General features: G+C 38.6%; 2 protein-coding genes across 9 annotated transcripts in view; one reads left to right on the top strand and one right to left on the bottom strand.

Annotated features, from left to right (window-relative positions):
* The window catches only part of LOC110056743 (protein Wnt-5a-like), a 38,625-nt gene that overhangs the window by 6,712 nt on the left and 9,349 nt on the right, over positions 1–22,564 (top strand). For 3 of the 8 annotated variants that reach the window (XM_020763261.2, XM_020763265.2, XM_089273571.1), the window contains exons 2-5: positions 3,819–3,888; positions 17,805–17,911; positions 18,327–18,568; positions 20,770–21,056. In XM_020763261.2, the coding sequence (XP_020618920.1) occupies positions 3,819–3,888; positions 17,805–17,911; positions 18,327–18,568; positions 20,770–21,056 (706 nt within the window). Of the gene's footprint in view, positions 1–97; positions 449–3,818; positions 3,889–16,086; positions 16,198–16,720; positions 16,950–17,523; positions 17,677–17,804; positions 17,912–18,326; positions 18,569–20,769; positions 21,057–22,564 lie in introns of those variants that run through there. The other 5 variants (XM_020763260.2, XM_020763258.2, XM_089273572.1 and 2 more) reach the window with 5 other exon arrangements.
* On the bottom strand, positions 9,133–10,724 carry LOC110056744 (F-box/LRR-repeat protein 14-like). The gene has a single exon (XM_020763266.2). The coding sequence runs from the start codon at positions 10,663–10,665 to the stop codon at positions 9,472–9,474; it is 1,194 nt and encodes a 397-aa protein (XP_020618925.1). The 5' UTR covers positions 10,666–10,724; the 3' UTR covers positions 9,133–9,471.

Raw genomic sequence — 22,564 nt, 5'->3', positions numbered from 1 at the left:
AAACCTGCCTCCAACTTTTTCATAACATTTTCTATTGAATTAGTATATTACGACAGAATTTAAATGCACGGGAGCTTTTTTTTTTTTGGTTTCTTTTATTTCATGTCGCCCCGTTGGTGGAACCTAACGGACTTAAAATATCAACTTAAATTGACCCTGCAGTTTTTGTCAGCGGCTGAAGATCTTAAATGTTTTCGCAGGATCAAATAGTTCTCCGGCGTCAATTTACATACATCTCTAATGTGTCGTATTTGTCTGCTTTCTATTCTTATATTTCTATTCTTTTTCAAATTAAACAGACTAATGCCACAAATTCCTTCGGAACAAAGTCTTTCTGTCTGTCTGTAAGAAACGAGCTCGCCAGTTAAACTTATTTAGTAGAGTCAGTTATGCAATCAGTCTGCAAAAATCAGTATCTTAGAAGACTAAACTCCACTGGAACTGAAAGGTAAGGAATTTACCGTTTTATTGCTTGGTAAAATTACCTCATCGTAAATAATCGGGTATGCAAGAGGTAAAAGTTTGGGCATCTTGAAAAATTTAGCCTTATTTTTTCCAGTTCTTCGTTTGTAATCCGTGTCAATCTTCTCCATCCTTCCATCCTTGTTCCCTTATGGTTTATCACTATCTCTTTGATCTTTTTCTATCTTAGTAAACTGCTATCTTCAGGTTTCGTTAAATTCAGAGGTAAAATTTTGTTCGTGGCAAAAATAACTCAAAATGCCGTGACTGAGCTCCTTGACATAACAATGTCCTTTTGTGTTGCTGTCACTATTCAACAAGACTAAAACCAGTACAGTTTCTCGAATGTGTTCTACCTCCACCAAACATCTGACTATCTCTGGACAGCTCACGTATTCTACATGTGTTTTCTCGTCCAATACTGAATCCATAGATCTGAATATCTCTGATATTGTTTTAATCGTAAACTCAGTTTTAATCCCGCTAATAAAACCTGAGATCTGCAAATTCTTGGCAAGTTTTTGCCCTCACAGTTCACACTTTGACTGATCAATTTTCAATCGTAGTGCCAAAATATGACTAAGTCGTGGAAATATGAGATTTCGATCCGATCGAATAGTGATAAACGTCCTGTACACTGTTCGCCCTCTCTTCAGTGATTTCTAGAAAATGCTTCGAAATCCGAAGAAATAATTTAAACAGATAAACTTGTTTTAAAAAAAAGTTTGAAACTCAAGTGATAACAAAAATATTTCATAAAAAGATCACGTGACAATAAAATAATAATTATTATTATTATTATTATCATTATAATGCAATAATACATTATTTGTTTCATAAAGTTTCGTCAATTGTGTATAATATTAACTATTTTGATAACGTGATAACTTCTCTCGGTCGATCTCTGGAAAGTAAAAGAACCAGTCTTCCATCAAGGTGAAGTAGAAATACTGCTCGTCGTTAAACGAACGAGATGTCTGGTTTTTTGGGGGGTTTTTTTTTCTGACCTCAGCTGGGGTAAGTAGGACTTTGCCCATGCCTTCTCATTGCACAAAATGCTCAAATATTAATTCCGAACACTGTGCGACTCGAAAAAGATGTCAATTCGTATGTCTTGAGCTCGGGTAATAGTTTTTTCGAACTATTTAAACATTAGTTACGTTTCTATTTCCGTTTAGTTATCGGTTTGTCGTCGCGGTCAAGAGAACTGGGACTGGAGAGGCTTGAGTTCTACGGTTTGGCTCAGCTCCAACTGTTTTCAACATCGTTAAAAACAGTCACCGAAACGTTTTAAATGGTATATGAGTCATGAGGCAAAACAGCGAGCTTAAGAAATATGTGGCTTGTTCTTGATGCGCTTGAAGCAATACAGCACACCAAACTAAAAACTTTGAATCACTCACAATAGGCTTAGATACTAGTTGCCGGTGCAATTTTACTCTATTCAAGGTTTTGGTGGTTATCAAGTTCCCTTTTCAACTTTTGCACTCTAAAAGTGCGGTTTTGCTGCAACATTGGATCATGCCTCGACAGTAACCCCCTCTCTTCCCCCACCCCCCCCCCCCCCCTTTCCAGCATAGTTCCATAATGTTTCAATTCCTGATCAAGTTTTCATTGTAGCAAAAGAAAAACTGAAAACGTGAAAAGTGGGAGGTGAAGTGGCCTCATGGTTAGTGTACGCAACTCCGGATCGAACGGTCCTGGTTCGAGCCCTAGAGGGGGACATTGTGATGTGTTCTTGGACAAGAAACTTTACTCTCAGAGTGCCTCTCTCCTCCATCTGATGGACTAGCAGCCCATCCAGGGGTGGAGTAGAAATACCTCTAGTCGCTTCATGCTACAGAAACCGGAGATACACGCGCCGATCCTGATGGGCCACTTGGCTCGTATGCAAACTTTACCTTTTTTTTTCAGTTTAGACAGGGCTCCTGGTTTAGATCATTAATGCCGCAGATGCTGCAGCAATCATGGGTCGGCCACCAAGTCGCAATGAATTACGTTAACAATGCGATGAAAATTTAGAACCTAATGGGTCCTAATGCACAATCACATGTTAGATAGACTTTTCATCGCATTGTTAATTTTTTCTCAACTACGTCTTCTCTGTTCCACATTAATTGGTAACTGGCGATAAACACACCAGAGGTCTTGGAAGTGACAAGTGAAGCACCTTTTAATAACCGCAAGAATGTCCATGTTTTGGACGCCTCGTTAGACACGTCTTCAAACGCTAAAGAGCTGGCGCCACGTTCTTTTCGCGCCCTCTCATTAGCTAGTATCGTTGATTGCTCCCCGCTGTGAGGCGAAATAAGTCGGCAAAACCGCGATTAAAACTCTATTATGTTCTGCCCTTTCCTCAACCACTGAACAGATCAGATATCATTGCACACATCATTGCACCAAGGAGTCCGTTTATCTATTGCTGAAAAACAAATTTCTAGATGAAAGTTAAAACTAGCGCGAGCGTGTTACTTGGAGTAGATTGATCGGCCTCCTTTGAGGCTGACCTCCGACCTCAAAAATTGAGCAAAGAAAGCCGACTATATCAGAGAAGTTAATTAACTCTCTTAGTACTACAAGAGATACTCTTAAGAAGGAGCATTCTTAAAAAGCAATGACAGCTGTTTAAGAAGCAGTAGATAAATCTTAGTGAATAACCGACGCGAAATATAGCTAAGCTATAGTTTTACCCATTCGCTTCAGTGTTCGATACGTTTTGTTTGCCACCCGCGTCAGTGAACTGGAAATGCAAACAAGACAAAACAAACTCCTTAACCCTAATCCTATAATGATCGGACACTGTTTGTTTTATATACTCGAGAAGGTTGAGTACTTTTTAGTTGCAAAAATTGTAAATGAAACCACTTTTTGTTCTAGTTAAAGGGGACATGAACACAACTTTATCATCTCGTGCACACAACACATGAAGAGATCCGGGTGTTACTTTAAACAGTTTTTATACTTCAATAATGTCTCACATCCTTTATCAAAGAATCACAATGCTTGCTACAATAACAGAGCTGAGAAAAATGGGTTTCATGTGCATTTTGTTTCACCTAGGAATTTCAAAAAACCAAATTAACATTTCTTGAACGGATGTTCTTTTTCGAGAAGCCATCACCATCAAACCCGTCTCGTCGAATTCTTGCCAATGGCGCGCTATTTTATTTATATTTCGATCGCAAGTATTGCGTTTAATTTAAATTGGATATAAATATTTGCACGTTAGTTAGAGCGCACCAATAATTCGTCTTATGCCGGAGGCTATTCAATATAAATTACGTTCAATTAGAGCAAGGTTTTGAATTGAGCCTTGTGCCGTGACGCTTAATAAATGCCAATTTCTTAATTCGTAGATATCATCAGCCACAGTCTTCCGAGAACAGCGAGTTCCAAACAGAATCAGTTCCTCAAAACCAGGCAAAGGTAAGTCCTACCAGCACTAATACCCATAGAGTATGTATGGCGAGAAAGAGTTCCCGATCGGTAGCTGTATTGACAGCAACCTTCAGTTGCACGGTTGGTATAAGAAATAAACAACCAGAAATGAATGGTGCATGTGATTTACGAATAGCCCGTCAGTGGTAGGTTGGCAAATGTAGGAAGCAGAAAGAGGTGTAGATGATTCGAGGGCACTTTACAGTTGAAAACCTTACTCAATAACGTTATGAAGCGACAAACACTCTTATGTTCCAAACCACCATCGTGGAGAACGTTGTTATGTAATTTTCGATTGCTCTAAAGATGACAGCTAAGACGAAGAGAGACCTTCTGTAATATAACCTGTGGCAGCCGAAGTGACAGCCAGTCTGAAATGGACTAATTGTTGAGAGATTTTATCAATGACCAAAAGCTGTGCTGAAGGAAGCTAAGCCATATTGTCTAACCTTAGCAGAGACAATTCTCTCGTCCGCTCTCAGCTGCTGAAAGGCGTCCGTTCGGTTGTTAAGTGGCGTTACAATGATTTTCCTTTCTGCAATAAACCGCATTCACTAAGGTTTTCAAGTCCCTCGCCTGCTCGAATGTTACTCACATCTGGGAATCGATCAAGTGCTCTAATTTCAGCTGTCTGGAAAGAATTCGCAGCAAATTCTTTGCTTTATAAGAACTAAAAATAATATTACTTCGCAATTTCCCTTCATTAAAACAATTGCTACCATTATCTTCAAGTCTTTATTCATGTGAAGTTTCCTAACGTAAAATTCAGCCTCCTTGCATTATCGATCGATACTGCCGTCTACAAGCTGACTGGATTAGATCAGCTAGACAAGCTGGTTAACTAGGGTCAATGATGATTAAGTATCCCAGTGTTGGTATCTACTGACAAGCATCATGCAGACTTTGCAACAGTGGACAAGGAAAAATCTTATTTCGGGATTTATACAAGAAGTATTACTAATTACTTTGCCCGCAGGAGTCCAACACCTGTTAACCTGCTTTTGTCAACTAAATGCGTCACTTGATTAATCTAACGGAAAATTAGTAAGCGGCAAATGTTGAATTGTAGTTACGCTAAGAAATATTGCCTTCGGATCAGTTTTCTTTTGTGCAATGGCGATAAGGCCTTGTAAAATGTATTATTGTTCATTGCTATCAATTTGAAGTGACCAGTCTCACGGAAAGTAGATCAAACTGCAAGACACGGGTTCACACAGTCATTTTCCAAGTGTTGTACTTGAATAATTAATTAAGGGTTGTCGTTTGAATATTATTTTGAACTAATGCACTTTTTAGCAGATTAACTGATTCGTGATCAGTTTAAATCGGATGTATTTTCAGAACTTTGCTCATTTGATATCACTAAAATAGCGTTTTACTGCAAAGGGCGGAATTATAAAGCCACCGATAATGCTTAATTAAAATAGTTGATATTGATTCTTGGCTATATTCAGCAAGTTCTAGTGAAAATTTTGTGTCATTTATAAACAATGCCCAAACAAGAAATGATTAAATAAACCGTCACAGCCCTAAAAGCAATTCAAGTCAAAACGTTTAGGTTTTTTTTAGCGCAGATAATCCGTAGGATTTGATGTATCATGTTGTCTCCTTGATGGTTAGTTGCTCTGTCGCCATCATTTCCAGTTTCCATTTTCGTCTGAGAACAAGACTAGCTTATCGTTATATTGCAGGCTTTGGAAAGCTGCATTTCGGTGAAATCAACGATGACATTACTTTATCAGGTGCAGATAAGCTGAAGTATTTCGTAAGTGTTTGTTTCTCTTCAATTGTCCTTCAAGGACATTACACTTTGTCCAGTGATGGACACAAATCTGGCAACGTTTAGAACGCACAGATGACCACTAATAACAAGAAGAGCTTAGTAGGAACGTTGAATTCTCACCCAATACCCATAATATGATAACAATATAATCGTAATATAATAAGGCACTACCTGACTATATCAACAACTGCAATCGTGTTCCATCTTAAATTTTTAAGCCAAATTAATTTAGTCATCATTATGCCATTTGCTATTCCACCCAATTTCTAATTTTGCAAGCCTTTATTATCATAACTGTTGTTTGCAAATCCTGATGTCTTTAGCTAGACTACAATTTTTAGATTGACTGTTTTTAGTTTGATTCGTTTGAATATACCATTTTCCAATACATTCTAAGTGATTCTGTGGAAATACTATTTCAGTTAACAATTCTGTCGAGGGCGGAAAAGAACAAAGAGTAAAAAGTAAAAGGAAACTATTCCAAAACATAAGAAATACTATGTGGGTTTATAGGCACTGCGTGCCTCCAGTGAAACTTGTGCGTGACATTCCCTGGCGTCACGCTAGCAACAGGCGTTCGTTGGATTTCTACGCATGAGCAACCCACGGAGAATCTTGTTTCAAAACTGGCACATGAACACACCTGACCTCACATTTTGTTTTGTAAGGTTCTTTTTTTTTTTCTTTGAAGGAAAAGCAACAGTTGTTGCTCAACATGTGTGGAGTTGGCTACAAGCAACTTTTTGTTTTTTATTTGTTTGTGGTTTTTTTAGTTATTAAACTTTACTGTTATCATGAAATACAGCTTCGTTTGCAAACATAAAGTTTATCTTATCTGCAGTTTACAGTAACTTTGCCTTTGTTTTGGTACGCTATATTTTGAGTGATATTTACCTTAGAAGTTGAGATGCTCACACCATCAGTTTTTTTACCATGATATTGATTTGGAGACTTCCCGGAAAGTGATCAACACTCTTAATGTCTCTGTGGTATTGGAACTGGTCGTGAAACACTTCGAAAATGTCAGTCATGACCCTTAATTCAAATGATGCCAAAACAAAAATCCAAAGCTATATTGAAATGGGAAACTTCGAGAGTTCATTTTACTTGAAACAAAGGGTCGGAATTTCCTCGTGAAACGATATATCTGGACGTAATCTCCTCGACATCTACTTTACGTGAACTAAACTAAGGGCCTCTTCATATGAGCCCAGTAACCGGGCTGGCTCGGTTACCGGGACGAATTTTGTTGTCCGTTCATATGGAAAATTTCAGCCCGGTCTACCGGGATAAAATCCGAGAAACAACCAAAATGGTGGAACATAAACTTGTATCGTTCGCGGCTGTCGTAGCTTTGTGGACTCTTGTAACTTTACTAATAAAGCTAATTCGCCTACTCCTAAAGTGGAACTACATACAAGGCAAAAATTATGCCATTTTGGCCGCTATGTTGCGAAAGCGAAGCTATTTCGTCTAAAAAGTTGCGTCCCAGTTACCCGGGCTGGAGTGTTCATATGGGAAAATTTTCATCCCGGTTAGCGAGATCTCGGGTTTTGCGACCGAGCTCTCGGTAACCGGGCCAGCCTGGCTTCTCATATGAACATATCGAAATTTTTACGAAGGAAAGAGAAGCGAGGCGAGATCTCGGAAACCGAGCCAGCCCGGTTGACCGGGCTCATATGAAGAGGCCCTAAGCTTAGTTTAGTCGGAACCGTAGCCAGAAAAAAATTATGATTGAGGCAATGTCCTATCAAAAAAAATATGACTGAGGCAATGTCCCTGAAAAAATCAGAACAGAGGCAATGTTCATAAAAAAATTATGACTGAGGTAAAGTTCATGGTTCAATTTTCTTCTTAGGTATATAGGGTGTTTATGAATTATGATGACTATTTATATAAAGAACAAAAAGAGAAAATGACCGAGGTAAATGCCTCGATTAGCCTATTACTAGCTACCGCCCCGTTAACGCATAGTTTGTTAGTTAATCCTTTTTCCCAATATGGACAACGTATTTGTCACTACGCTTCAAGTTAATATTGCTGGTCTGTTGAGGTTCGAGTTAAGATGGTATCCATTACGTCATACTGACGTAACAATCCCATTTCGATGCTATGGGAACAGTCCAAACTGCTGACAATAACAACTACTGCAGGGATATTGTTCTGCAGTTTGTTGGAGCCCTGCACGTGCTTTCACCTAACTTCTATGAGAAATAAGGCTATTTCCCTCACGAAACAAGGATTATAACAAATAAAAAAATATATATAAAACTAACACTGACCTTTATAATCATTTCTGCCAAATAGAAGTCGCATTTTTGACATTTTGATCATGAACTTCTACCCATTTTCAAATCAGTTTCTATGCTAAACATGTGTCCAGCTTCAAATACAAGGCTGGTTAATCAAACGCTTCTCTCGTGAGATATAGTTTTAGCGGTTTTGTAAATCTCACTTGCAAGACCCAATTCATGTTCATTTACATTTTGGCTATGGAAGAAACATCAGTCAAAGCTCCTTTAATGTTTGGTTAATTTCAGGCAAAATGTCATTTCCCAAATTTGGCTAGCTAAATTTACTTTTTACAAGAACTTAACCCTTCAAGTTTTTGGATAAAGCCAATTAATTTTGGTTTTACTCAATTTCTAAGCTGTGAAGTTTCAGCAGCTAATAATAGACAGTGTTTTTAAATTCTATTTGTCTAATTTATCTTCTAAAAAGAGTTGAGCTAAATCTTAATATGTAGTCGTATATCAACGGTAGAGTAGAAATGGTCGTTAATCTCATAAAAAAGTGTGAAGATAGTTTAAAAGCTCTGGTATGGTATTCAACCAATGCAGTATATTTACAATATAGCTTCAAGCCTTGCGCTGAAGGTTGTTTGAAAAGATTTAATTACAGTCTTAACTCACACCCTGGGTTCAAACCACGGTATTTCGGCCCTGAAACATAAGTATAGAAGAAGAAATCTGATCTTAGATTTCGGGGGAGTGGAGTTTTGACCCAAAGGGGTGTCTTGGAGTGGTTGTGGAGAAAAACTTAACACCACTAAAGCCGTGTTGATTCGTGACATTTGCGCATATCGTATATATAACGAGCTTTTACCTTACCACTTTAATTTAAATAGAAAATCTCTCAAGTAATGTCAAAAAAATTGACTATCAGTTCATGGAAATTTGATGAGCCACTTTTAGACAAAGTCACGCCATAATTTGAGCACTGCTGCCTACATTCCTTGCTTTAAATTTATAATTTACACGAGGCGTTTAAACTCCGCTCTTTGTTGGGTAGCGTTAGAATTTAGTCTGTAGAGAGGCCTTGTTCACCGCATTGATGTTGAAATGCAAGGCTGGTGGCGACAGCTGACGCGGAACCCAATTGTAAATATATTACTCACAATAGGTAATTATGGAATCGTGAGTTGAAAAGATATTACTTAAGACAACATATTACTGTAAATGGACGGCAGAAGCGTATTTTTATTCCCGTACTGTGTGTGAATTCACATAAACTGGGTCCAAGTGTCCACGAAGATGTCTGTAAACACCAAACCGCCTCAAATTTATTCCCTAATTCACTTTTATGTATGAATGAAAACAGATACAATAATATTGAACACACAGAATGCACAAAGAAATGGACGTCGAAAATATTCGATTTCCTTGGCAAAAAGGCCTGTGTATTCCGCAAATTTTCTGTGTCAGATATAAATCGCATTTACTAAGAACTTGCAAAGACATGTGCTATATAAAATTACGAGCAACTGTTTCACAGCTGTTCGGACTTGGTCACCTTTGCCATAATCCAAGATTCAGTACCTGTAAATGAGGAAGATGCATTAATTTCTCCAAACCTGTCTTGCTGACTCTTGTACAGCCATATAGATCAATGTTCGTTACACTAGTCAAGTTTTCGGCGATAGAAGCTAAGCTGATGTCTGTGATTTGGGTACACTGGCCAATATTCAACACACGAAGATCGTGAAGGCTTCGTGCTGCTTTACTAAGGCCATCGTCTGTAATGTGGCAAGAATTTAAGCCAAGATTTTTTAAATGGTGAAGTCCATTAGATATATGATTCAAGGCCGCATCGCCGACTTTGTCACAAAAACTTACGTCCAAGTAAGTTAAATTAAGGCCTCCCACCGCTAAATGCGCGATTCCCTCGTCGCCGATACCTTCACAAGATCGAAGGTTTAATTCACGCAGGCTTCGAAGAGTGGCCAAGTGAGAGAGCCCGCTCTCCGTAATACCACAGCAAAAGCTTAAATTGATCGACTGTAGGTGAACTAGTCCCTTGGCAATGTTGCTTAGTGCGTTATCAGTGATCTTTTGACAGTCTTGTAAACACAAAGTAGTTAAATTCTTGTTACCGCGAGCGGAACTCGCATTGAGTCCGGCGAGGTGTGCGATGCCGGTGTCCGAAATGTGTCGGCAACTTCGAAGATTCAAGTACTTTAACTTCGGCAAGCCCCAGGCACATAGAAGAAGTCCAGTGTTCGTTATGTTACAACATCCAGCGAGATCCAGCACTTCCAAATTGCTCAAAAATCGAGCGATCCTTCCTAGACTTGTATCCGTAATTTGTTTACACAAACTTAGATTTAACACTGTCAAAGACGAAAGATCTTTCACGAACGCATGTCCGATTCCAATGTCGGTAACGTTGAAGCATCCTTTGAGGTTTAAACTCTCTATATTTGGTAGATTTTGTATCACGTAGTTCAAGCTCTTTTTAAGGCTCAGTATACGAATTTTCCGAATACCACGTTTCGCCAACGAAGGAAATAGGTATGGATTTGACCTCCGCAAATGTAGCCTCGCTTGAACACCGCGCCAAACCAAACGACTGTAAGCCGCGTCCCTCCACTTTGAACAGACTTGAGACACTCTTCCCTTGTCTCTAATGTCTAAATAACTAAAAATAATGGCCAGAATCTCGGGGAAAAGGCAGTGGATCGAAGTGTCGCTCTTGCCTTTCATGTCGTTCGCCCGCGCTCAACAAAGCACCATTGGAAATCGATCAGGCATTTCAATACACTTGGGACCTTTTGTTTCATTCGACCACGTGACTGCTTCCGAACCCTCTGAATGGTTTTTGTACACAATAGCTTCTCGACCGCTCGCGGTTTGATCGAAGTGCAGACAAATTCATGTTAGATTCGGCAACAAAAAGGTCTTTGCTTGAATAAACTTCCTTAGGTAATAAAGTCAATAAAGACAAAACATACTTTGGCTAATAAAAGTAGCTTTCCTGCTTTTGTTACATATCCATCAGAAAATACCGTTTATAAGAGAGCGCTAAACTTTCCGCGATTTTTTGGCACAATAACAAAAAGTTCTCTTTTGTTTACATCTTTTCGTTCTATTCAGTACATTTCATGACCATTGCAAGGCGCTAATTGCGTTTACAGTTCCCTTGAAGTGGAGGTGAGCCAAATTCCTTCGCTATTAACGCTAGAAGTTGAAAATATACCAAACAATTGTTTTATCAAAGTTGAGCGATTATTTTCATCGTTCACAAGCAACTCTCGAACGCAGACAAAGGCGAAAAGTATAATTGCCTTAAATAATTAAAGCTAAAAATAGACTGGGGCATTCTTTTATACCTGTGGCGGCAGAATTATGAATTCCACAAGATTTGTCTGTCTTCAAGATTGGTGACTTGTGCGATTTGAATGAAAAATGAGCTGTGTTGTCCCCGCTTTCCAACAGACACAATTGAAGACAATTTTTGTTTTTCTTCGTCGGTTTTAAGAGCGGCCTGTGACAAATTTATTACCCCTTTTACAGAATTTTTTTTATTCTTGATTCTGGATGTAGATTAGACACAAGTTCTATTGTTCCTGCCGAATATTAAAATTTACCACACGTTGTTAGTTTTGCTTTGCTTTTCTCACTCACTCTTACGTCACTATAAAACTGATTTCAGTACGACGGCTATTTGTCCAGCGTCGGACAACTTTTTGTTCAAAAACACATGTTACTGATCTACAAAGATCTTCAGCTCGGTGAATATTCACTGCTGAAAAACACTAATTTGAATACTGTGTTTCAGGAATGTCTTTATATTGTATCAAAATTTACTGGCCTGCTTTATTATATTGTTGCTATTTCGCTAGCTTCAGAGTACAACACAACATCTTGTATTTTCACACCAGCTGTGGACTGTAGTGTTAAGAAACTGTGCAAATTCTTGTCGCGAAATTTAATTCCTTGAAGGTAATTCCATTGATCTCTAGCACCTTGTCTTCAGAAAAGACCGGAGACCACCTAGAATGAAATGGCAAAATGCAATTGAGGCGCAAGACTTGTTCGAGGGGAAAAATTAGGACTGTTTCTAGATATATTTGGCTGTACCCCGTATATCTTTAGTTTAATATGTAGATACCACATACTGTTATCCATAATTACTTGGAAGTCATATTATATAGTTAGTGTTAGCTTTTCTTTTCTCTTGTTTAGATTTCAGTTTTTTTTTGTTTTTTTTTTTTTTCGTTCTTTGTCTAGTTCTTAGTCAATTAACTTGTCTCTTTTTTGGGACAGCTTAGTTCATTTCATGACACTGAGCTGACGCTATTTGTTTTATTTATTATTTAATGCTCTTACTTCAAACAAGAAAATAATCAGCGACTAGACCAGTTTAATGGTGTCAAAATTTGCGTTTTCGTGGATAGGCACAGATTACACCACTCCTTTTATATTTTTAACAAGTTTTATTTTCGAGCTAAGACTGAAATATTTTTAGTATGATCCTTAAGAACTTAACGGTTCTAAAGATTTTCAAACTTGATATAGAGATACTAATGAAACTTCTAAACACAGAACGTGCACGTATAAAGCAATATAGATTCATGTTGTTACTGTGAGTAGCTAACGGCACCTAGCTGATCAGATTCAAGTGTTTTAAGTTAAGTTTAACTGCACATTAATATTTGAAATGTTTATAGATTTTGGAGTAGTTGAGTAGCCATGAAGGACGTGCAGTAAGCTTTAGCCCTTCAGAAGTCAAACAGTTTCAAACCACTTCTCTCATAATCGTATGCGAGTTTGAGTTTAAAGAACTTAACGTTCGTTCAGTCCGGACCTCGTGGACGCTCTTCCTTCAATGAAGAAAAGGGAATTGAGGTTTCACTTGTTTGTCTTTACTGCGTACATTTGTTTTGTTTGAAAAAAAACATAAATATAGTATAAATTGCATGTCTTTCAGTATATTATGCAAAAAAATATGAATTTAGTTTCTCTGTTTGTTTATTGGTTTACTCTCGATTTGTTTCAATTCCTTTTTTGAAAAAAAATGATGATAAAGATTACACATCTAAATCCTTCTTATTGGCCAATCAATTAGCAAGCAAACTGTTTCCATGCCAACGTTCTAGAAATCTGTTAAAATCAAGCTACAAAGCTCCGAACAAATCATGTTTCTATTTTGTTAAGTTCTGCAAAGTCTAGTACTGGTATCGAGGTTTCCTGCTAACCTCTTGGAGTCTTCAGTGGAGAAACTGCCTTAAAAGTAACAACCATAACTAGATACCGATGTGTAACAGATGTTTGACTCGACTGATTCGTGCTGTTTTGCGCAGCTACAACCAGTTTAATATTTCTAAACATGGAAACAGTACACGAGCTATATTCTGTGTGCAATGTGTTTCCAGTAACAAATTAGCTACTATTTCCCGGGGTGGTTTTGTGTAATAAGGCAAATTTTAGTGAAGTTATCGTACTTAGCAATAAAGACAAATGGTGCCAAACAAGTTGGGATTTTTACTGAAGTCTATTGTGTTTATTAGAAGCATTTCTTTGTTTCAGTTTAAGTGGCACGCCTCAAAACTAGCTTATTGTAGCTAAGCGCGTCGACCATTTTTAACACTTTCTTTTAAATGAATAAACTACTCCACCTTATTACTTTTCTGTTTTGTTTAAATAAGAGTAAAAAAAAGTAGTTCGGAAAGCAACCCTAGCTGATAAAAAGAAACAGTGAGCGAGCACAATCAGCAAGCACTAAATTAGTACCCAGATTTGCCACTAATTTGGAGCTGAAGTGTGGGTTTGTTACAATATACTTTGTAACGAACGAAAATCGAAAAAGTGATACTTTCTATCATGTATATGTCATGGTTTAACGAGCGGTTTCGCAAGAGTGTTTTTCTCCTCATATGAGCCGGGCCATATGTGTTTGCATGTCAATATTTCAGTCCAAAATCAGTTAAACACCTTAACGCCGTACAGTGCATTTTGATTCGAACAAGTTGCTAACAAGTGGTAAATACGACTAATAAGAAATTCAAAGCTATCAATTTCAGGTCTAAAGTATAACATGTGGGTTATAAAGGTCATTTTAAAGAGGTTAAGTAGCCATGACTAAGATTGCTATCTGTTTTGAAGATGACTGCCTACAATAAATTTGATATTTTCGATACATGACTGTGAAAGGTAACCTTTCCACGCCAGTGAACAATGAGAACAAATCCAACGCAACGCATACAGACTTTAAACTTAACAAAAACAGAAATCTACTGGAATTCATGAGTGATTTTTTTCATAAACACATGACTATGAACACCTTTGATTCGTAAGATCACTTTGAACAATCTTTGATTGGCAATAACCTTTGCATGACAATCGAATATTGCTGTTTGTTTCTACAAATGGGAATAGCCAAACCAGATATTTTTAAGTAGCAAGTCTTATAAGAAACACTTTTGCCCACAGCCTAAATGATGCATAGCAACACACACCTGCAAGAGCCTGCAACATCATGCTGCAGCTATGGGTCTACATGCACTTTGCATGCACTTCAATTCTATTCGCCAGACATTCCACCTCCAAAACAGCAATCTCATTTTGACCTTTTCGAGCTGAAACCCTTCAAAAACAATCCAAGAAACCTCGAAAGGTTGTTCAAATAATTTTCACTAGAAATGTGTCACATATTTCAGGAATGTTAGACATTCTCGCATCCTGATCAAATGTTACTATCTAGCATTCCCCAATGATATGAAATCTTGATGAAATTGTGCTCGCCTTTGGTCTGCACTACCTAATTAATTGAATACTCCCTAATTGTTGACAGAGTGATATGTTTACAACATAAAGAGCCTCAATACAGTTTCTTCTGTGGTTTTGCCCTCCTCTACTTTTTGTAGCAGCCATCTCATTGCTGATTTCCTTTAACAGACCTGCAGCTAATTGCCACTCGCCGAGGAATTGCACAAAAGAACGATTTTAACACAGGAAGAGGTCCTTGAGTTGGTCTCTGCCATTTTTGGAGGTTATTCAGTTTCTTAAACTCTGAGGAATTCTAACTTTCATCGGTCTATTGTGATAAACTATGGTCGGAGACAGAGCGATATCTATTGACCTTTTCGCTAAAAGGCGACGTAAAAGAAACAGGAGGCAGTTATACAGGCAGATGCAAAAGTGGACTTTTTTGCTGCACGCTAGCTGTCAGTCCCTTATAATCTCGCTCTTTAACCTAAATGAAAACTTCTCTCTTCTAGGTAAAAATAGAGGTCCAGTAAATATTAAACGGCCAAACTAAAGTTAATTTACATTGCAAAAAATGGCGTCCATTGCAAACGAACACTAACCATGACTAACTGTGCGTTGTCATGACACACTGGTCAATATTTTTCAAATGTTCTCATTCGACTTATTCGATGATGACGATTAGAAATGTCAAGATAAGAAATATCTCACACATGCTTTTTATAAGTGTCATACCGTCAACTGAAACAAAAAGTACCCTTTAAAAAGGCCCTCAGTAGGCAAGATACGCCAATTTAAGGCTGACTTTCCGAGAGACCAGAACGAAGAAACCTCAGTGTTTGCAGGACCTAAGAAAAACAGAAAGCGGAGTCGCCATGTTAATCAAGGTAACCCACGTGAAAACACTTTCGATGCAATGCTTTGGTGTTGTAGAATAGAAAACCTTAAATTTTACTTGAAGACTCTTGGCTGAAAAATATGCTTTGAAAAGACAGCAAAATGTCCAGAAGCACTACAAATTGAGACCTCAAATTGTTTTTCTTGACGTTTACCTGCCCATCCCAAAAGATAACAAGTCTCCCAACTGATAGACAAACATTTGTTTTAATTTTAGGTTTGAAAATTTGCTACAGTAATACATAGAATTGGAATTTAGTGACGCATTCTTGCGAGTATCAGTTTACAGCATTTCGTGATTAGACGTTATGTTACATAATTTGCAAGCTCCCGGTTATGTAAGTTGTAAGTTCCCCGTTATGTTAACTCGGGTTTCATGAGGCTGGTTTGGATCTCAAACACATTGCAACTTCTCATATACTGCTGCTGAATAGAATAAGGCCAGTTCGGGTTGCGGAGGATTGCAATCAGCGGTTTAGATCTCAAGCACATTGCAACTGCCGGTAGTGCTGCTGCTCAATAGAATAGAGCTAGTTAGGGTTGCAGCGGATTGCAATCAATGAGGGTGGTCACTTGCCAAGGGGCGACTACACAGTTGGCCGCGGAATGGAACCGTTATCATGAAACGAGGTTTGGCCGGTTCCCATGCAGTGAGATTTAAGATGTTACTATTTTAAACCCGACCAACAAACTAGACCTGCATTTAAAAAAATCCGCTCGTATTTTTGATCGGTTAATTCTCCGGCGAATTCTTCATTCTCTCATTTTCCTTCGCGCATGTTTTTAACAGCCGAGGCAATCAGGCCCGTTTCTCGTTTGTCCACTTGACCCTGACGCGATAAATTTGATTGGGATAAGTTGGCGGTCTTTTTAGCGTTTCACATTGGCCAGAAAACAGAAGATTTTTGTTTAACAAGTGTAGTCAAAAGGCGTCGAATCTTCGTAATTCTCTTTTATGACATTTGGTCACATGCAGTATTCATTTAGTGTGGAATCTGAGAACTCTAGATTTCGGGCAGCACGATCGAGAGCTGTTTTCCCAGTTAAACAAGCTCTAGATAACAATTTGTTTTTTCGGCTTGTTTTGTATCGTATTACGACCAAATTTGGACGAGAGACAATTACAAATCAAAACAGACTTAGCAAATGTTGAATGAAATAGATTTGGATTGCGTGCCCTCACGATCGTTAATTTCTCGCATGCCAAGCTACAATAATTGGAAAATCTTTCAGCTGTGATTGGCGTTCGATGCACGAAAACCCTCAAAGGAAGCCAGGAGAAGATTTAAGCTTTCAACAGTTCGTCTCATCTGACAACAGCCTCAAACTCCCAAAGAATGTCAGATTGTGCAAGGCATCGCGACTGTAAGGTCACAAACGTGGTAGGACATCTTTCCTTGCCGTGCACGATAGGAAATTTTTAAACTGTGGTAACCTATAAATCCCATTAGATGAGTCATCTCATATTGGAGCGCTAATCTTTTCCTCTCGAGAGTTTTAATCAACATCCACTCGAGGCCAGATGAAAGCCGCTCTTATTTTAGTGGTAAATATATGTTCGTGACGAACCTGTTGGTGGAATTAAATAGCGATATATGCTTTCAAACCGGGTTACAAAGGCGTATCACCAAACCTACAAGAGAAATTTTGATTCAAGGTTAAGTTTGAAAACTAAGGTTTCAGACGCTAGGTATTTAGAGCAGCATGTGTTTTCGGGCCTTGATTTTCTTTGTTAGAATGCTAAGCGGAGTGTGTTTTGAATTATTTAGTTAGTTAAGAGTGACATGTGTCAACTCCATGTTTGCTCTATATTACACTGCATTATCAGAAACTCAAACAAGCTATTGGTCATTCATTGAAATCCAACTCTTCACCGTGGTGACATATGTGTCGGCTGACGAGGTCACCCTTAAACTGGAAATATTTCCGGTAAAAAAGCCCTCTGGGTGCTAGACGCTAATTTTATATGAGAACCTCAAGGGAAGAGTTCACAAGTGCCGTGCTTTTCTCGATTAACTCCGTACATCTGTATCCAATAAGTTCGACGAATTTCCAAATTCAAACAGGGTTGGATTCAGTGCCTTTTAGCCAATCAGGAGACGCAAAATGGTATTATAAGCAGCTAGTCGGCTTATTTGAGCGCTAACTGCATGTGCTAAAGAGATTACAGTTTAAATCAGCGAGAGTAGAGTAATCAAGCTAAGAACGAATCTTGACTGAGCTTTCGTCTCTTGTAGACCTTCACCGATCTCATAATGAGGGTGCAGAGAAGAGTTCGCCAAGTGCCCCTGGTGTTCTGTTTGATGATCCTCACGTCGTATTTCCAAGCTGGACAAAGCGTATGGTGGGTAGCAAACCTCAGTCTTGTCACCTCACTAGTGTCTATTTTGTTGTTATTCAGGATGTCGTTTTCCGTCGTTGAGGGTTTAGGTTTGCCTTCGGTTTACACAAAAGCATCTGGAACAGATTCGAAAAAATACCTCAGTTCCGTTGAAGTGAGCTGTTGGCTTAATGTTTACTCGCTAGTAAACGCGAAAGTGTCAAGAGTTGCACTTGAGCAAGAAGGCCCAACCAACCGCACGCCGTTGAATTCAGTTTCCAACTACATTTTCTTTTCATGGCGTGATTTAGCCACGGCGCTCGTTTCGCCTTTCGCATCAATTTCTCTGGGGGGCTCGTTAATGGTTTTATAATTCCTGGGAAGACGATTACTTGCAAATTACTTAGCCAAACATCTACCTTATTTTACATTCAAACAGGTCGCTCGGTATTCCACACCAAGTCTATATTGTAGGCACAGTGACCTCGGTTTGCGATGGTATGGGCTTGACTAAGGGGCAAACGAGGTTGTGCGTGGCGAACCGAGAACTTATGCCCAGTATAAGAAATGGTGCGCGCCTCGCCACTGAGCAGTGCGAGTATCAGTTTAAGTATCGACGGTGGAACTGTTCTGTCCCAGAAAGAGACAGTAAAGCACCCTTTCGTCGCATCACAGGCAAAGGCAAGTATTTAGCGATTCCTCTACTGCTCTCTCATGGCTTTGTTGATTATTTAAGCTGCCATAACGCGGGCATTTGCTATCGTTCCTTGAGAACATCTGCTTTTGTGATTACTACACTGTATGTTTGTTTTGCATAAGAAACCTCAATTAAAGTCGTGCCCATGTTGCATAGCAGCGAATACATTAGACGTAGAACTTAGCGACTAAGCAGGCATTTCCCTGGGCTATTAGCCATGGCGATAGTTGCCGCATTTCTTCGAAAGCGGGAAAATCTAATTGGACATAGTAGCAAAATGCCGGAACGCGGCGAAGACATACAGAGGCGCCTTCCGGTCGTTTTCTTTGAGTGGTGCTCGGTAGTTATACACGATAAGTTATTTGATTGCTTGTTTTCAATTTTTGAAGGAAATTACCTCTAAAGCAAAGTGGTGATAAATAAGAAGATATTTTATCAAGTGGTGTCTTATTCGAGATCACGCACTCCTTTGCTCTGGGACAGAGGTTAATGTTTTGGTGCCATTAGTATGTCATGAAAATTTTACTTTTCAATGTCCATTTTTGGCTATTCAAGTCCCCCCACTTTACTGCATCTTTAAAACTTCATCTTCATCTGCAACTGGAAGTTTTTTTAGTCAGTCTCAGGAATAACACATGTTTTCAAAGAATTTCATCTATTTATATGAGCTTGCTCAGTGAGTCTCGAGTGTGTAAAGGAGAGCTATATTGAATTATTGACGGTCATCTTTGTTGTATGATATGATTGAAATGTTCTTCCCCCAACTATAACCATTGCACTGTCTTCTTACAGATCAATTACCTGTAATAAGCAGGCTGACGTTTTCAGTTGAACTCAAAACTTATTTTTAGAGAATAAGTACATCTGTTTCAGTTTTCTGAAGAGGACCAGACCAGCCTTCAGTATTGATGTTCTCTGTCAAGGGTATCTCTCGAATCTGTCGACTGCTCTTCTCTCTGTTATCGTATTTGAGAGGCTGTTACTGCGATAACTTTGAAAGTTGCTTATTTTCTAAGTCGTCAAAAGGTGGCAGAAGTTTTTGCGTGCCTCAATTTGGTCAACAATTCTTAGCCTTCAACGTGGTGTGTTTTACACCGTCATGTTCATGTTACATGTGCAAACTGCAAGTCAGTCATGTCCACATTATCAAGATTGCTTTTGTTAAAGAAAGAGTGCTTTTAAAAACCATGAAAATATAAAAAGGGGTGCCTGCAATGGTGTAATTTAGTGTTAAATGTAACATGATGCAAGATGAACTTTGAAATCGGAAACATTTAATTTAAACAAAGGTATTGATCAATCTTACCTCCTACAAGATTTCAAAAGACCTCGCTCAAAAAGTATTTCAACCTCCCTAAATTTATTCTATTAGCGTCAAGCGTATTTAAATTAGCAAAGCTGTTTGTTGTAATATTATGCCACGAACGCTCTGCGAAGGACAAAAAATTAGCGTGAGACATTTTTAATTAACTTTTAAATGCTGATAATTTTTCAACAATGAATAGAAATTTCATTAAGTTTACTCTGACGCCTAGCGGGGTTTCGTTCTTAAAATTAATTTGGTGATAGGTTTTTTTTTTTCTTTGGGGGGTTTGCCTTGTTTCTCTGATGATAGAGGATATTTTAGAACGTTTTTGGACGTGTTAATTTACATGTGTTTGACACTTGTTTATCAACGAAGCATTTAGTTGTGTGTCCCACCTCTTCAAACCTAACACAACCTGTTCAAATCGATGGCTTTTGTAACTGGGTTCTATATGCTTACTACCTACAGATATACGTTTTGTTTCCTAAATATCGTGACCTGATTTCATCTTTAATTACTGCATTTCTTTTTGGATTAAGAGCAGTCTTTCACTGTGCCATAACATACATGTAAATTAAGTAATAAATAATTGGAACTGCACCATAAATTGGTTATTTTTTTTTGGAATAATTTGTTCACAAATTGTTTGCTTTTTTTTTCTTTTTGTTCGATATCGTTATCTGTAGTTTGTGAAAGATACTATGGTGAAATCACCACTGGTCACTTTGTTCTGAAGCCCCTAATTTTGAGCAGGCTTTCATTGACCAGCTTACAAGAAGTCATAGTCAGTATCTCTATTATAATTCTAAACCGCCAAATTCCCCAATACAGGAGAGATTTACGATAACCTTGACGATGTAATATTGTGTGCAATTGCAGGAACACGCGAGGCGGCTTTCACCTACGCCATAGCAGCTGCTGGAGTCGTCCATTCCATAGCCCGCGCATGCGTAGGAGGCAATCTCAGTCTATGCGGTTGTAGCAGAGAACCCAGACCGGAGAACTTGAAGAAAGATTACCAGTGGGGTGGGTGCGGAGACAATATTCTATATGGCGCTGAAGTAGCGAAGCAATTTTTAACCGCTGGTGAAGAACATAAATCTAAAGATTCGAGTAAAATGGAGAGGACGTTGATGAATTTGCACAACAATGGAGTCGGAATACAGGTGAGAAATGACGAATTGCGACTCAATGTTTTATTCATCCCTGATGTTGGGACGTTTTTTTTTTTACTTAATTAGGGAGCTTAAGCAATGACGATGGCGACCCTGAAGACAACGCCTAGTAAAAAATGAATTTGTATTTTACCTTCATATTCCGCAATTTTCTAGACCTGTTCAGCGTGCCTATTGGTCTCAGAACCTGGTCAAGCTAAATATGTAAAGCCAGCGTTCAAATTCCAAATGAAAATACGAGAAATTAGCTGTCGTCGTTCGCGTTCTCCAAAATACGCAGAACTTAGCCATTTCTGGTTGTTGTTGTTGTTGTTGTTGTTGTACAGAGGACGGCAAAGAAATGTGCAAAGATTTATAACGCACGTGCACAGCTATCGTTTTGCTCCTTAAACTTTTGCTTGGTGGAGTTCCTATTGTCGTTGCCGTCGTGGTTTGCTTAAGGTTCATATTAAACAGAAAACTTCTGGAAGAAAACGCAACAGCAAATTGTCACCGTGCATAATTAAGCACATGCCCAATTATGTTATAATTAGTGTAGATGTTCTCTATATTCTGCCCATTCTGCAATGACAGATTAAACTCCTGACGTCAGGATAAGCGTAACGCTGCAACTCCTCTGCGCGTCAATAAGTGATAAATGTGGCCCTTGAGGTAAATGGGGTGAACATATTGTCTTGAATGTTACTGCTCAGGTTTTCTTGCCACTACAACTTCTTTTCGCAGCTGAAAACAATTAATATATATCAAAAGCAATATAACAAATGCACATTTTCTGGAGTACCGTACGATGGACAAGAACTGTTTTCAAAGCTTGAGTTCGCTGTATAATCACATCTTTAGCAATTTAGCGTAAGCAAAAAATAGTACTAAGCACAGGCTTTCCAGATTGTATATGACCCATGAATGTTTTAATCTTTGCCTCAACGCGAAAAACTTGATCTGTTTTTCTCCACGAACAACATCGTGCAATTTACAGATTATAGGGTGGCCAAACAAAACCCCTTCGTCTGCCCAGAGTTAGTTCTGTGGTTTTGTGCCCAACAAGTCACTAAAATGAGCGATATTCTGAACATTGCTCTATGCATTTGTAGGTTCTACACAAACATGAAGCAATAAAAGTTCACAAGACGTTAAAACGATTAAGCCATCGATATCGTGGTTGCCAGTATTCACTTCGGAACTCTTTAGATCTTTATTATAACATTTTTATCATATCTAAAAGTTTCAGAAATACCGGCGGAATCTTTTGACCGGACATCTTTGAGGGAAGCATAATTTCCGCCGCTCCCCTGTGTCTGCATGAATTCTCCCTGGCGCTGTTGGCGATCGACGGATAATCCCAAACATCATGTCATCACTGCAAAAAAGAAATTGTTTGATTAAAAATTAGTCAAACGTTTATATCCCTTGAAATGAGAAGCTACACAAATTTGATAGAGGTTGCACCCTACTTGCTCTGGCTTAGCAAGACATGTTTTACTTTTAGTTTTGAAGAAATA

This window comes from Orbicella faveolata, unplaced genomic scaffold (assembly GCF_042242905.1).
Source record: "Orbicella faveolata isolate gen_17 unplaced genomic scaffold, um_ofav_v1 contig_35, whole genome shotgun sequence".
Classification (NCBI taxonomy): domain Eukaryota; kingdom Metazoa; phylum Cnidaria; class Anthozoa; order Scleractinia; family Merulinidae; genus Orbicella; species Orbicella faveolata.
Note: the sequence above shows the minus strand (reverse complement) of the source record. Positions and strands in the feature narration are given on the sequence as shown.

Excerpts from the sequence above, each read along its gene's own strand:
- LOC110056744 (XM_020763266.2), bottom strand. The coding sequence starts at position 10,665 with ATGAAAGGCAAGAGCGACACTTCGATCCACTGCCTTTTCCCCGAGATT.